The 13,586-nt window shown below is 41.3% G+C and overlaps 1 protein-coding gene across 5 annotated transcripts in view; it reads right to left on the reverse strand.

Moving 5' to 3' along the window:
• Window positions 1-13,586, reverse strand: part of LOC135104933 (dipeptidyl peptidase 8-like) — a 282,612-nt gene that overhangs the window by 202,125 nt on the left and 66,901 nt on the right. For all 5 annotated transcript variants that reach the window (XM_064012719.1, XM_064012718.1, XM_064012717.1 and 2 more), the window contains exon 5: window positions 1,293-1,433. In XM_064012719.1, the coding sequence (XP_063868789.1) occupies window positions 1,293-1,433 (141 nt within the window). The remainder of the gene's footprint in view (window positions 1-1,292; window positions 1,434-13,586) is intronic.

Here is a 13,586-nt window from a genome sequence, read left to right on the forward strand (position 1 = left end):
CTTTCAACACTAGATACAGTCATGGGGTCTGAAAGATGTCAATGTAGCCTACTTGTCAACATTATAATAGCAAGCTATGTCACATGCTATGTCACAGAAAAAAAAAAAAAATGATAATTAGACTATCAGATAACTGCAGATATTATACAAAACCCTCCCTGTTGATTCAAATCCCAGAATGTGCTAACAGTGCACACCACATAAAGATGGAGATGGGATAACCTACCATTTATGAAATGATAAACATGACTCCTTATTCTTCTTACCTTTTCCATTACACAAGCTTTGCTTTTGCACAATAAGAAGGAAAAAAAACACTCGGAATTGTTGGTTTTGATATCATCATGCTTAAAGTGACTACATATGGGACATCCCACATTAGAAGGGCTGTTTACACCAAAATAAAGTGGGAAAAATGTGATCAAAGTTTGGTGAAATTTTGACAACCATAATTTTCTAATTATATATGCTATTCCAATGAACTTGGTCTTAAAATGACAGGTAGACAATCAAAATCATGACTGTGTCAAAAAATATTCAAAACTGTGATAATCATTACCTAATTTTTTGCATTTTTTTGCAAACTGTTATTGTTTAGGAAGTTTACCAAAGGTTGAGTGCATTTTTTTTCTTTGAATACTGCACACAGTAATGGTAATTCATGAATATTGGAAGATGAAAACACAAAATAATAATATCAACAATAACAAAGTGCAAAAATGGCAAAGAAACTGGGCAACAGCTTAAGGGCTGCTCATCCAGCAGAAAAGCTGGGAGCATCCTTTCTATCCCAACTAAGACACCAAAACAAAAAGAACTAATGACAGGTGAATGCAACTGGCTTCACATTGGCTGATGCCCTCCTGGCACTAGAGCGAGAGCCACCCACCTTATACGGAATTTGCTTGAGAAAATTTTCCAAATTATAACAGCTATTCATCTTAGATGGGCACCCCTTCTAAGATGGAATATTGCTCAGCAATGTATTATGCCTGCAGTGATGATCAACTAGACATCAAAATTATTCTCTCCTTGTATAGATTTTCAACCTTACTGACGGGACACTCATCCACTCCCAGGTGAAAATTAAGACTTCAATGGAGTGCTATACAAAGTTATCTCAGTTTTGGCCAGGGTGGCACAAGCAGCCCTTCAAATGCAGGATGCCTCATATGAATTCATGCCATCCACTGCTTTAGGTATTGAATATCCAGTACTCTCCTTATCCTAAGCTAAAGCTTCTCACATCTTGCAGAGGTTCCTGTTTCCTTTCCCTTACATCACTGACTCACCAGAGGACACAGGCTGCCACCAAAATCCTTGATAACGTGAGAACTCCTCCTGCATCACATAAGAGGGCATGCCAGCACTCTTGGGATCATACTCCAGCCGCCCACTTCCACTGTGTACATGTGTCACTCTCTTCTCCTCTCCTGCAGAGTAAAAAAATTATCAAGAATGAAATAATATTCAATATACAAGTGAAAGACGATATGAAAATGGGATTTACAAGTTGGATGCTATATAAAGTTTCAAGAAACATCATAAAAACTAAATACAATGGGATCCTGTGACTAGGAACATTAACACTTTCACATTCTAATGATGACATTCCATGCCATAGAATTTTTTTACAATGTCAATGTGAAAGGTTTGCATGTACTTTATAAAAAAAAAAAATCAGAAAATACTGTAGTACCTTGGGTTATGAGTGCCTCTTAACCTCTAATTATTATGCTTATGCTGTCACCCTATCTTCTCCATTGGGTTCATCCAATCACAACCTCATATCTGTATCTTGTTTAGTTGATCCAATCCCTTCTCAGGATCCCCAACATGGCAATTTGCCTCTGCTAATTGGGGGAACCTGAGGAGGTATGATTCCAATTTTCCTTGTAATGACTACTGCTTCCATGTCAGAGACCCACTTCTGTCAGAGAGTATAACAGAGGTGATAGTGTCTGGCATGGAGGCATACATTCCTCACTTTCTCTCAACCTAAACCTTCCAAACATTGGTTAAACATAGCTTATTTTTACTATTCTCATGTTATTTTTTTTTTTTTCATTTTTTTTTTTTTTATATGTAGAAGGGACACTGGCCAAGGGCAACAGAAATCCAATAAATAAAAAAAGCCCACTGAGATGCTACTCCCAGAAAAGAGTCCAAAGCAATAGTCAAAAATTGAAAGATAAATCTCTTGAAACCTACCTCTTGAAGGAATTCAAGTTATAGGAAGGTGGAAATACAGAAGCAGGCAGGGAGTTTCAGAGTTTACCAGAGAAAGGGATGAATGATTGAGAATACTGGTTAACTCTTGCATTAGTGAAGTGAGTGAATATTGGTGAGAGAAAGAAGAAAGTCTTGTGCAGTGTGGCCATGGGAGGAGGGGAGGCATGCAATTAGTACGATCAGAAGAACAGTTAGCATGAAAATAGTGGTAGAAGACAGCTAGAGATGCAACATTGCAGTGATGAGAGAGAGGCTGAAGACAGTCAGTTAGAGGAGAGGAGTTAATGAGACAAAAGCTTTTGATTCCACCCTGTCTACAACTGCGGTATGAGTGGAGCCCTCCAGACATGTGAAGCATACTCCATACATGGACAGATAAGGCCCTTGTACAGAGTTAGCAGCTGTGGGGGGGGTTGAGAAAAACTGGCGTAGACGTCTTAGAACACCTAACTTCATAGAAGCTGTTTTAGCTAGAGATGAAATATGAAGTTTCCAGTTCAGATCATAAGTAAAGGACAGACCGAGGATGTTCAGTGTTGAAGAAGGGGACAGTTGAGTGTGATTGAAGAAGAGGGGATAGTTGTCTGGAAGGTTGTGTCGAGTTGATAGATGGAGGAAGTGAGTTTTTTTGAGGCACTGAACAATACCAAGTTTGCTCTACCCCAATCATAAATTTTAGAAAGATCAGAAGTCAAGCGTTCTGTGGCTTCCCTGCGTGAAATGTTTACTTCCTGAAGGGTTGGACGTCTATGAAAAGACGTGGAAAAGTGCAGGGTGGTATCATCAGCGTAAGAGTAGATAGGACAAGAAATTTGGTTTACAAGGTCATTGATGAATAATAAGAAGAGAGTGTGTGACAGGACAGAACCCTGCGGATCACCACTGTTAATAGATTTAGGAGAAGAACAGTGACCGTTTACCACAGCAGCAATAGAACGTTCAAAGAGGAAACTTGAGATGAAGTTACAGAGAGAAGGATAAAAGCCATAGGAGGGTAGTTTGGAAATCAAAGCTTTGTGCCGGACTCTATCAAAAGCTTTTGATATGTCTGAGGCAACAGCAAAAGTTTCACCAAAATCTCTAAAAGAGGATGACCAAGACTCAGTAAGGAAAGCCAGAAGATCACCAGTAGAGCGGCCTTGACGGAACCCATACTGGCGCTCAGATAGAAGGTTATGAAGTGATAGATGTTTAAGAATCTTCCTGTTGAGGATAGATTCAAAAACTTTAGATAGGCAGGAAATTAAAGCAATAGGACGGTAGTTTGAGGGAATAAAACGGTCATCCTTTTTTAGGAACAGGCTGAATGTAGGCAAACTTCCAGCAAGAAGGAAAGGTAGTTGTTGACAGACAGAGCTGAAAGAGTTTGACTAGGCAAGGTGCAAGCACGGAGGCACAGTTTCGGAGAACAATAGGAGGGACTCCATCAGGTCCATAAGCCTTCTGAGGGTTTAGGCCAGCAAGGGCATGGAAAACATCATTACGAAGAATTCTAATAAGTAGCATGAAGTAGACAGAGGGTGGAGGAGAGAGAGAAACAAACCCACAATCGTCCAAGCTAGAGTTTTTAGCAAAGGTCTGAGCGAAGAGTTCAGCTTTAGAAATAGATGTGACAGCAGTGGTGCCATCTGGTTGAAATAAAGGAGGGAAAGAAGCAAAGTTATTGGAGATATTTTTGACTAAATGCCAGAAGTCACGTGGGGAGTTAGATCTTGAAAGATTTTGGCACTTTCTGTTAAAGAAGGAGTTTTGGCTAGTTGGAGAACAGACTTGGCATAGTTCCAGGCAGAAATATAAAGTGCATGAGATTCTGGTGATGGAAAGCTTAAGTACCTTTTGTGGGCCACCTCTCTATTATGTATAGCACGAGAACAAGCTATGTTAAACGAAGGTTTGGAAGGTTAAGGTCGAGAAAAAGAGTGAGGAATGTACGCCTCCATGCCAGACACTATCACCTCTGTTTTGCGTTCGGAACACAAAGACGGACACGGAAGCAATAGACTGACACGGAAGCAATAGTCATTCCAAGGAAAATCAGTAAAATACCTCCTCAGGTTCCCCCAACTAGCAGAGGCAAAATGCCAGAGGCACCTTCACTTAGGGGGATCCTGAGGAGGGATTGGAGTGATAGGGCAAGATACAGATATGAGATTGTGATCGGAGGAGCCCAATGGAGAAGAGAGGGTGACAGCATAAGCAGAAGGAAGATAGGTCAGGAAAAGTTAAGAATGTTGGGCGTATCTCCAAGACAGTCAGGAATACGAGTAGCATAAAAGGTACTTCAGACTTCTATCACATGAATTTCATGCACTTTATATTTCTGCCCAGAATCATGCCAAAACTGTTCTCCAACTAGCCAAAAATTCCTTCATTTATAGAAAGTATCAAAATCTTTCAAGATTTAACTCCCCTCATGATTTGAGGTACCTCACCAAAAACATCTCCAATAACATTGTTTCTTCATCTTTCCTTCCTTTATTTCAGTCTGATAGCATCATTGCTATCTCATCTATCTCTAAAACTGAACTCTTCATTCAAACTTTTGCTTAAAAATTCCACCTTGGATGACTCATGGTTTGCTCCTCCCTCTCGTCCACCCTCTGACTACTTCATGCAACCCATTAAGATCCTTCACATTGATCTTTTCCATACCCTCACTGATCTTAAACTTGGAAAGCTTATGAAACTGATGTGGTCCCTCCTATTGCTCTCTGAAACTATCTCCATGTTTGCACCTAGCCAAGTCAAACTCTTCCAACTCTGTCTACCAACATCTACCTTTCCTTCTTGCTAGAAGTTTACCTACATTCAGCCTGATCCTAAAAAGAGTGACCATTCTAATCCTTCAAACTACCGTGCTACTGCTTTAATTTCTTGCCTCTCTAGTTTTGAATGTATCCTCAACAAGAAGATTCTTAAACATCTATCACTTCACAACCTTCTGTCTGATCACCACTAAGGATCGAGGTTGCCCTACTGGTGATATGACTTTCCTTACTGAGCCATGGTAATCCTCTTTTAGGGATTTCAGTGAAACTTTTGCTGTTGCCTTCTACAAATGAAAAGCTTTTGACAGAGTCTGGCACAAAGCTTTGATTTTCAAACTATCCCAAAATGGCTTCCATCCTCTCTGAAATTTCATCTCATGTTTCCTTTCTGACAATTCTATTGCTGTTGTGGCAGTCACTGTTCTTATCCTAAGTCTATTAACAGTGGTGTTTCTCAAAGTTCTGTCCTGTCACACATTCTCTTCATCAATGATCTTCTAAACCAAACTTCTTGTCCTATTCATCCTACACTGATGATACCATTCTGCATTTTTCCACATCTTTTCACAGACATCCAACCCTTCAGGAAGTAAACAGCTCAAGCAGGGGAGCCACAAAATGCCTGACTTCTGATCTCTCTAAAATTTCTGATACAGGCAGAGAAAATTTAGTATTGTTCTATGCCTCAAAAACTCAATTCATCCATCTATAAATTCAACACAACCTTCCAGATAAGTATCCTCCCTTCTTCAGTGAAACTCAACTGTCCCCCTCTTCCCCTCTTTTACAATGAACATCCTCAGTCTGTCTTTTACTTATAATCTAAACTGGAAACTTCACATCTCATCTCTCACTTAAACAACAAGTATGAAATTAGGCACTGAGTCATCTCTGCCAATTATTCTCACTCCCCAGTTGCTAACTCTGTATCTGTCCATGTATGGAGTATGCTCCACATGTATGGGTGGGGGGGTTCACTCATACTGCTCTTTTAGGCAGGGTGGAATCAAAAGCTTTTTGCCTTATCAACTCCTCTCCTCTAACTGACTGTCTTCAGTCTCTCTCTCTCTCTCTACCACAATGTTGAATCTCTTGCTATCTTCTATCACTATTTTCATGTTAACTGCTTTTTTTATCTTGCTATCTGCATGCCTCCCCTCTTCCCATGGCCTTATTGCACAAGACTTTTTTTCTCTCACCCCTATTTTGTCCACCTCTCTAATGCAAGAGTTAACCATCATTCTCAATCATTCATCCCTTTCTCTGGTAAACTATGGAACTCCCTGCCTGCTTCTGTATTTCTTCCTTTCTGACTTGAAGTCTTTCAAGATAGAGGTTTTACGACACTTACCCTTTAATTTTTGACAACCACTTTTGACTCTGTTTCGGGACCAGCACCTCAGTGGGCCTTTTTTTTTTTCCTTATAATTTTGTTACCCTTGGCCAGTGACCCACTTACACAAAAAAATAATAATTTGTGTTATGAGTAAAAGACATTTTTGGAAAATATTTCCAGTTGTGAGAGAAGACTTAAGTTATAAGCACCTTTTTGAATACAGACAGGACTAAACCTTTGTTTTCCACCAGGAGGCAGACATTAAACAAAGAGATGCCCAGCCACACTTGTCTTCACTCACTCTCAGTCAGAGGAACTGGAGTGCTCACCTGTTCTTTTAGGGTCAGGCTGAATGTAAGCCCACTTCCAACAGGAACAAAAGGTAAATTTAGGGTCAGGCTGAACATAGGCCCACTTCCAACAGGAAGAAAAGCTAAGTGTTGATGGAGTTGGAAGAGTGTGACCAGGCAAAGTGCAAATACGGAGGCCCTCACTCCACCACCACCCATACTCATGCTACCACCCCACTCATTGACCTGATAAGTCACAAGAGGTTAGACATCCTATTCACCAACTTCACCACTCCCTCACACATCAACCTCACCACAACTATTTACCTCACAAGTGCTTCCCACATCATCAGCAGAAGCTTCATTACTATCACTTATTTCTTATCATAAATGCTACATGGAGATAGGAAAGAAGGAAACAAAGCAAATTGTTCACAAAAAAAAAAGAAACCCAAGAAGAAACTAGATCTTAACAAGAAGTATGAGCCAGAAGGACCTGGACACAATGGGAGAGGTGGTGCCTCCTCACCTTCAAACAAATAATACCTAACAAAAAGGGAGAACACATACCAGCTAGACTCTAAATTGCCATGCAAATACCTTATATTACTCTGCAATTACTCCACTAATGATAAAGATCTGCAATACTGATGCTGGTTTGTAGGAAAAAAAACTTGCCAGTCTTTCCTTCCAAATATCTCAATTTCTCTTTTTTTATACTGTGTGATATAACTTCACAACTATTTCATTGATTCTAATGAAACTTTTTCCCCTCAAAAAGAGGAATACCTCATGATTTAAATGTCCTTTAGTTCAAACAACTCCAGCTCTGAACAGAGTTGACAAATAAATTTTGTCCTCCAATTTGAATGCAGTCTTCCAATTTAAACACAAACACACTTTCAAGCAATGCCACTCTGCCAGTCCCTTTAGCATTCCTCCCCTCCCCTCATCTCCCTTCCCTCCCTCTCCCTTCCCTACCCCTCTCCCTTATTCCTCCCCAATTCCTCCCTCCCTCTGTCTATCCCACCTAACATGCTTTGTCTCTCTCTCTCTCTCTCTCTCTCTCTCTCTCTCTCTCTCTCTCTCTCTCTCTCTCTCTCTCTCTCTCTCTCTCTCTCTCTCTCTCTCTCTCCCTCTCTCTCTCTCCCTCCCCATATGTCCCTTTCTCCCATTGTTCCTTTCCTCTACCCTCCTCTTTTGTCTGGTTTCAAACTTTTTTTTTTTTTTTTTTGTAGGAGGGACACCAGTTGAGGGCAACAAAAATCCAATTAAAAAAAAGCCTACTGAGATGCCAGTCCCCAAATAGGGTCCAAAGCAATAGTAAAAAATTGAAGGATAAATGTCTTGAAGGAATTCAAGTCATAGGTAGTTGGAAATGTAGAAGCAGGCAGGGAGTTCCAGAGTTGACCTGAGAAAGGGATGAATGATTGAGAATACTGGTTAACTCTTGCATTAGAGAGGTGGCCAGAATAGGAGTGAGAGAAAGAAGAAAGTCTTGTGCAGCGAGGCCATGGGAGGAGGGGAGACATGCAGTTAACAAGATCAGAAGAGCAGTTAGCATGAAAATAGCGGTAGATCACTAGAGATGCAACACTGCAGCAATGAGAAAGAGGCTGAAAGCAGTTAGTTAGAGGAGAGGAGTTGATGAGATTAAAAGTTTTTGATTCCACCCTGTCTAGAACCACCCAGACATGTGAAGCATACTCCATAAATGGATGGATAAGGCCCTTGTACAGAGATAGCAGCTGGGGGGGAGGGGCGGGGAAGCAGCTGGAAGGGTGAGAAAACTGGCAGAGACATCTCAGAATGCCTAACTTTAGAGACGCTGTTTTAGCTGGAGATGAGATGTGAAGTTTCCAGTATAAATTATAAGAAAAGGACAGATCAAGGATGTTCAATGTAGAAGAGGGGGGGGACTGTTGAGTGTCATTGAAGAAGAGGGGATAGTTGTCTTTTTTTTTTTTTTTTTTTTATGTAGGAAGGACACTGGCCAAGGGCAACAAAAATCCAATAAAAAAAAATGCCAACTGAAAAGACAGTCCCATAAAAGGGCCAAAATCATCATCAAAAATAGATGAATAAGTGTCTTGAAACCTCCCTCTTGAACGAATTTGTCATAGGAAGGTGGAAATACAGAAGCAGGCAGGGAGTTCCAGAGTTTACCAGAGAAAGGGATGAATGATTGAGAATACTGGTTAACTCTTGTGTTAGAGGTGGACAGAATAGGGATGAGAGAAAGAAGAAAGTTTTGTGCAGCAAGGCCACGGGAGGAGGGGAGGCATGCAGTTAGCAAAATCAGAAGAGCAGTTAGCATGAAAATAGCAGTAGAAGACAGCTAGAGATGCAACATTGCAGCGGTGACAGAAAGGCTGAAGACAGTCAGTTAGAGGAGAGGAGTTGATGAGATGAAAAGCTTTTGATTCCACCCTGTCTAGAAGAGCAGTATGAGTGGAACCCCCCCAGACATGTGAAGCATACTCCATACATGGACGGATAAGACCCTTGTACATAGTTAGCAGCTGGGGGGTGAGAAAAACTGGCTGTTTTAGCTAGAGATGAGATGTGAAGTTTCCAGTTCAGATTATAAGTAATGGACAGACCAAGGATGTTCAGTGTAGAAGAGGGGGACAGCTGAGTGTCACTGAAGAAGAGGGGATAGTTGTCTAGAAGGTTGTGTCAAGTTGATAGATGGAGGAATTGAGTTTTTGAGGTACTGAACAATACCAAGTTTGCTCTACCCCAATCAGAAATTTTAGAAAGATCAGAAGTCAAGCGTTCTGTGGCTTCCCTGCATGAAATGTTTATCTCCTGAAGGGTTGGACGTCTATGAAAAGACGTGGAAAACTGCAGGGTGGTATCATCAGCGTAGGAGTGGATAGGACAAGAAGTTTGGTTTACAAGATCATTAATGAATAATAAGAAGAGAGTGGGTGACAGGACAGAACCCTGAGGAACACCACTGTTAATAGATTTAGGAGAAGAACAGTCACCGTCTACCACAGCAACAATAGAACAGTCAGAAAGGAAACTTGAGATGAAGTTACAGAGAGAAGGATAGAAGCCGTAGGAGGGTAGTTTGGAAATCAAAGCTTTGTGCCAGACTCTGTCAAAAGCTTTTGATATATCCAAGGCAACAGCACAAGTTTCACCAAAATCTCTAAAAGAGGATCACCAAGACTCAGTAAGGAAAGCCAGAAGATCACCCGTAGAGCAGCCTTGACGGAACCCATACTGGCGATCAGATAGAAGGTTGTGAAGTGATAGATGTTTAAGAATCTTCCTGCTGAGAATAGATTCAAAAACTTCAGATAGGCAGGAAATTAAAGCAATAGGACGGTAGTTTGAGGGATTAGAATGGTCACCCTTTTTAAGAACAGGCTGAATGTAGGCAAACTTCCAGCAAGAAGGAAAGGTAGATGTTGACAGACAGAGCTGAAAGAGTTTGACTAGGCAAGGTGTAAGCACAGAGGCACAGTTTTGGAGGGACCCCATCAGGTCCATAAGCCTTCAAAGGGTTTAGGCCAGCAAGGGTATGAAAAACATCATTAAGAAGAATTTTAATATGTAGCATGAAGTAGTCAGAGGGTGGAGAGGGAAGAACAAGCCCAGAATCGTCCAAGGTAGAGTTTTTAGCAAAGATTTGAGCAAAGAGTTCAGGTTTAGAAATAGATGTGATAGCAGTGGTGCCATCTGGTTGAAATAAAGGAGGGAAAGAAGAAGAAGCAAAGTTATTGGAGATATTTTTGGCTAGATGCCAGAAGTCACGAGGGGAGTTGGATCTTGAAAGGTTTTGAGACTTTCTGTTGATAAAGGAGTTTTTGGCTAGTTGGAGAACAGACTTGGCATGGTTCTGGGCAGAAATATAAAGTGCATGAGATTCTGGTGATGGAAGGCTTAAATACCTTTTGTCGGGCACCTCTCCATCATGTATAGGACGAGAACAAGCTGTGTTAAACCAAGGTTTGAAAGGTCTAGGTCAAGAAAAAGAGTGAGGAATGTACACCTCCATGCCAGACACTATCACCTCTGTTATACACTCAGCACACAAAGATGGGTCTCTGACACGGAAGCAGTAGTCATTCCAGGGAAAATCAGCAAAATACATCATCAGGTCCCCCCAACTAGCAGAGGCAAAACGCCAGAGGCACCTTCACTTAGGGGGATCCTATGAGATTGTGATCAGAAGAGCCCAACGGAGAAGAAAGGGTGACAGCATAAGCAGAAGGATTAGAGGTCAGGAAAATGTCAAGAATGTTGGGCGTATCTCCAAGACGGTCAGGAATACGGGTAGGGTGTTGCACCAATTCCTCTAGGTCATGGAGGATAGCAAAGTTGAAAGCTAATTAACCAGGATGGTCAGTGAAGGGAGAGGAAAGCCAAAGTTGGTGATGAACATTGAAGTCTCCAAGAATGGAGATCTCTGCAAAAGGGAATGTGCTCCACTTTGGAAGTTAAGTAGTCAAAGAATTTCTTATTGTCAGAGGAGTTAGGTGAACGGTATACAGCACAGATAAATTTAGTTTGAGAGTGACTCTATAGTCGTAGTCAGATGATGGAAAACTCGGAAGATTCAAGAGCATGGGCACGAGAGCAGGTTAAATCATTGCGCACATAAACACAACGTCCAGCTTTGGATCGAAAATGAGGATAGAGAAAGTAGGAGGGAACAGAAAAGGGGCTACTGTCAGTTGCCTCAGACACCTGAGTTTCAGTGAAGAAAAGAAGACGAGGCTTAGAAGAGGAGAGGTGGTGTTCTAGATTGAAAATTAGATCTTAGACCGCAAATGTTGTAGAAGTTAATGAAGAAATAGTTGAGGGGGGTGTCAAGACACTTACGGTTGTCGACAAAAAGGCAGTCCGACCTGGGGACATTTATGGTCCCCTCCCCAGATGGGGACTCCCAAAGGCTAGTGTAGGAGTCGCCATGATGATTTTGAAATTGTTGAGTGAAGGGTGTGTGTGTTATTAGGTGCTTATAGTTTTGTGTGGAGAAAGAGAGTCATCTTTAGAGGGCAGGCTGTGACTGCCCCCTTGTGTTGTGATACACAAAGGGAAACGTTCAGTGAGGTCACAGCTGGGTTTAATGATAAGTTCATAGCACCCCCTGAACAATGCTTTAGACCTCACTGGGAGTAATTATCATTTCGGCAGGTGTCTACTGCCTCCTCCTTAAGCCTTTCAGGTCGCAAATAGGTTTTTGGATCATGTCTGTGATATGCAAATCCGGCTGAAAAATCGAGGTTTGTAAAAATGGAAAAGAATCATATTCTCATGCATAATAGAGTTCTACGCATCCACTGTGAAAAATTTAGGTCTCTACTGAGCCTGGAAAGGGATGCAATAATGCTGGGAAGTTGTATTTCTGGTGATACATTGTGCGCTGTTGAGTGTTGCCATCGTAGTGGGTGGTTATTTTCCGCCGCAACTTATGAAGCATTTCTCTCTAAATTACACAGTATTTTCCACCTGATTTGAGCTGAAGTTGCAATCATGGCAATAGCATTTGGTGTGCTAATAATTGCGGGCCTTCTACGCCGTACTGCAGGTGTAGCAGGCGGCTGGCAAGGTGGGGGGCCATGAGAGGTGAAGGGTTGAGAACCATCCATTTTTCCTGACAGACATGGACTGAGGGTCCCATACAATCCTCCTCCTTTGTTTCAGTGCGGTTACCATGTAAGGTTTATGTAAACAATATAGCAAGAGGAAGTCATGAGTGAGGATACACATGCCCATATATGGTAATATACGAAATACACATTATACTACCAATAAATGAATTATATCTGGCATATCTGCTCTCTAACAACAAGATTTTATCATTACTCATGTTATTTCAGTAAATAAATGCACAAATAGCTACTAGCGACGTCTGGAAATAATAATAATTGTGAAAAAAAGGACATCTGATACCTTACGGTGTGATTGCCATTGTGGCTATATTTTCCTAACCACACAACTAATGGCACATCCCATGAGTCGATCAAGGATGGGAGAGTGTCAGCTGGCCACAAGCAGCAGCCAGGAGGCGCGCAATTTAATTCTGTGGTTCGTCAAATATGGGACCATGATCGTGGTCAGGAGGCATTTCCCTCAAAGCCACGATCGTGGTCCGGAGCACTGAAAGGGTTAAAGGAGGTTGTGTCAAGTTGATTGATGGAGGAATTGAGTTTTTGACGCATTAAACAATACCAAGATTACTATGCCCCAATCAGAAATTTTACAGAGATCAGAAGTCAGGCATTTTGTGACTCCCCTGCATGAAATGTTTACTTCCTGAAGAGTTGGACATCTAGGAAGAGACGTGGAAAAGTTTGGGGTGGTATCATCAGAGTAAGAATGGAAAGGACAAGAAGTTTGGTTTAGAAGATCACTAATAAATAATAGGAAGAGAGTGGGTGACAGGATAGAACCTTGAGGAACACCACTGTTAATAGACTTAGGATAAGAACAGTGACTATCTACCACAACAGCAACAGAATGGTCAGAAAGGAAACTTGAGATGAAGTTACAGAGCGGAGGATGAAAGCCATTTTAGGGTAGTTTGGAAATCAAAGCTTTGTGCCAGACTCTATCAAAAGCTTTTGATATGTCTAAGGCAACAGCAAAAGTTTCACCAAAATCTCCAAAGAGATTTGGTGGAGTTTCACCAAAATCTCTAAAAGAGGATGACCAAGACTCAGTAAGAAAAGTCAGATGATCACCAGTAGAGCGGCCTTGATGAAACTCATACTGGCGATCAGATAGAAGGTTGTTAAGTGATAGATGTTTAAAAATCTTCTTGTTGAGGATTGATTAAAAAACTTTAGATAGGCAGGAAATTAAAACAATAGGACAGTAGTCCGAGGGATTAGAATGGTCACCCTTTTTAAGAACAGGCTGAATGTAGGAAAGAAGGAAAGGTAGATGTTGAAAGAGTTGAAAGAGTATGACTATACAAGGTGCAAGCACAGAGGCACA

Source organism: Scylla paramamosain, chromosome 11 (genome assembly GCF_035594125.1).
Source record: "Scylla paramamosain isolate STU-SP2022 chromosome 11, ASM3559412v1, whole genome shotgun sequence".
Classification (NCBI taxonomy): Eukaryota; Metazoa; Arthropoda; class Malacostraca; order Decapoda; family Portunidae; genus Scylla; species Scylla paramamosain.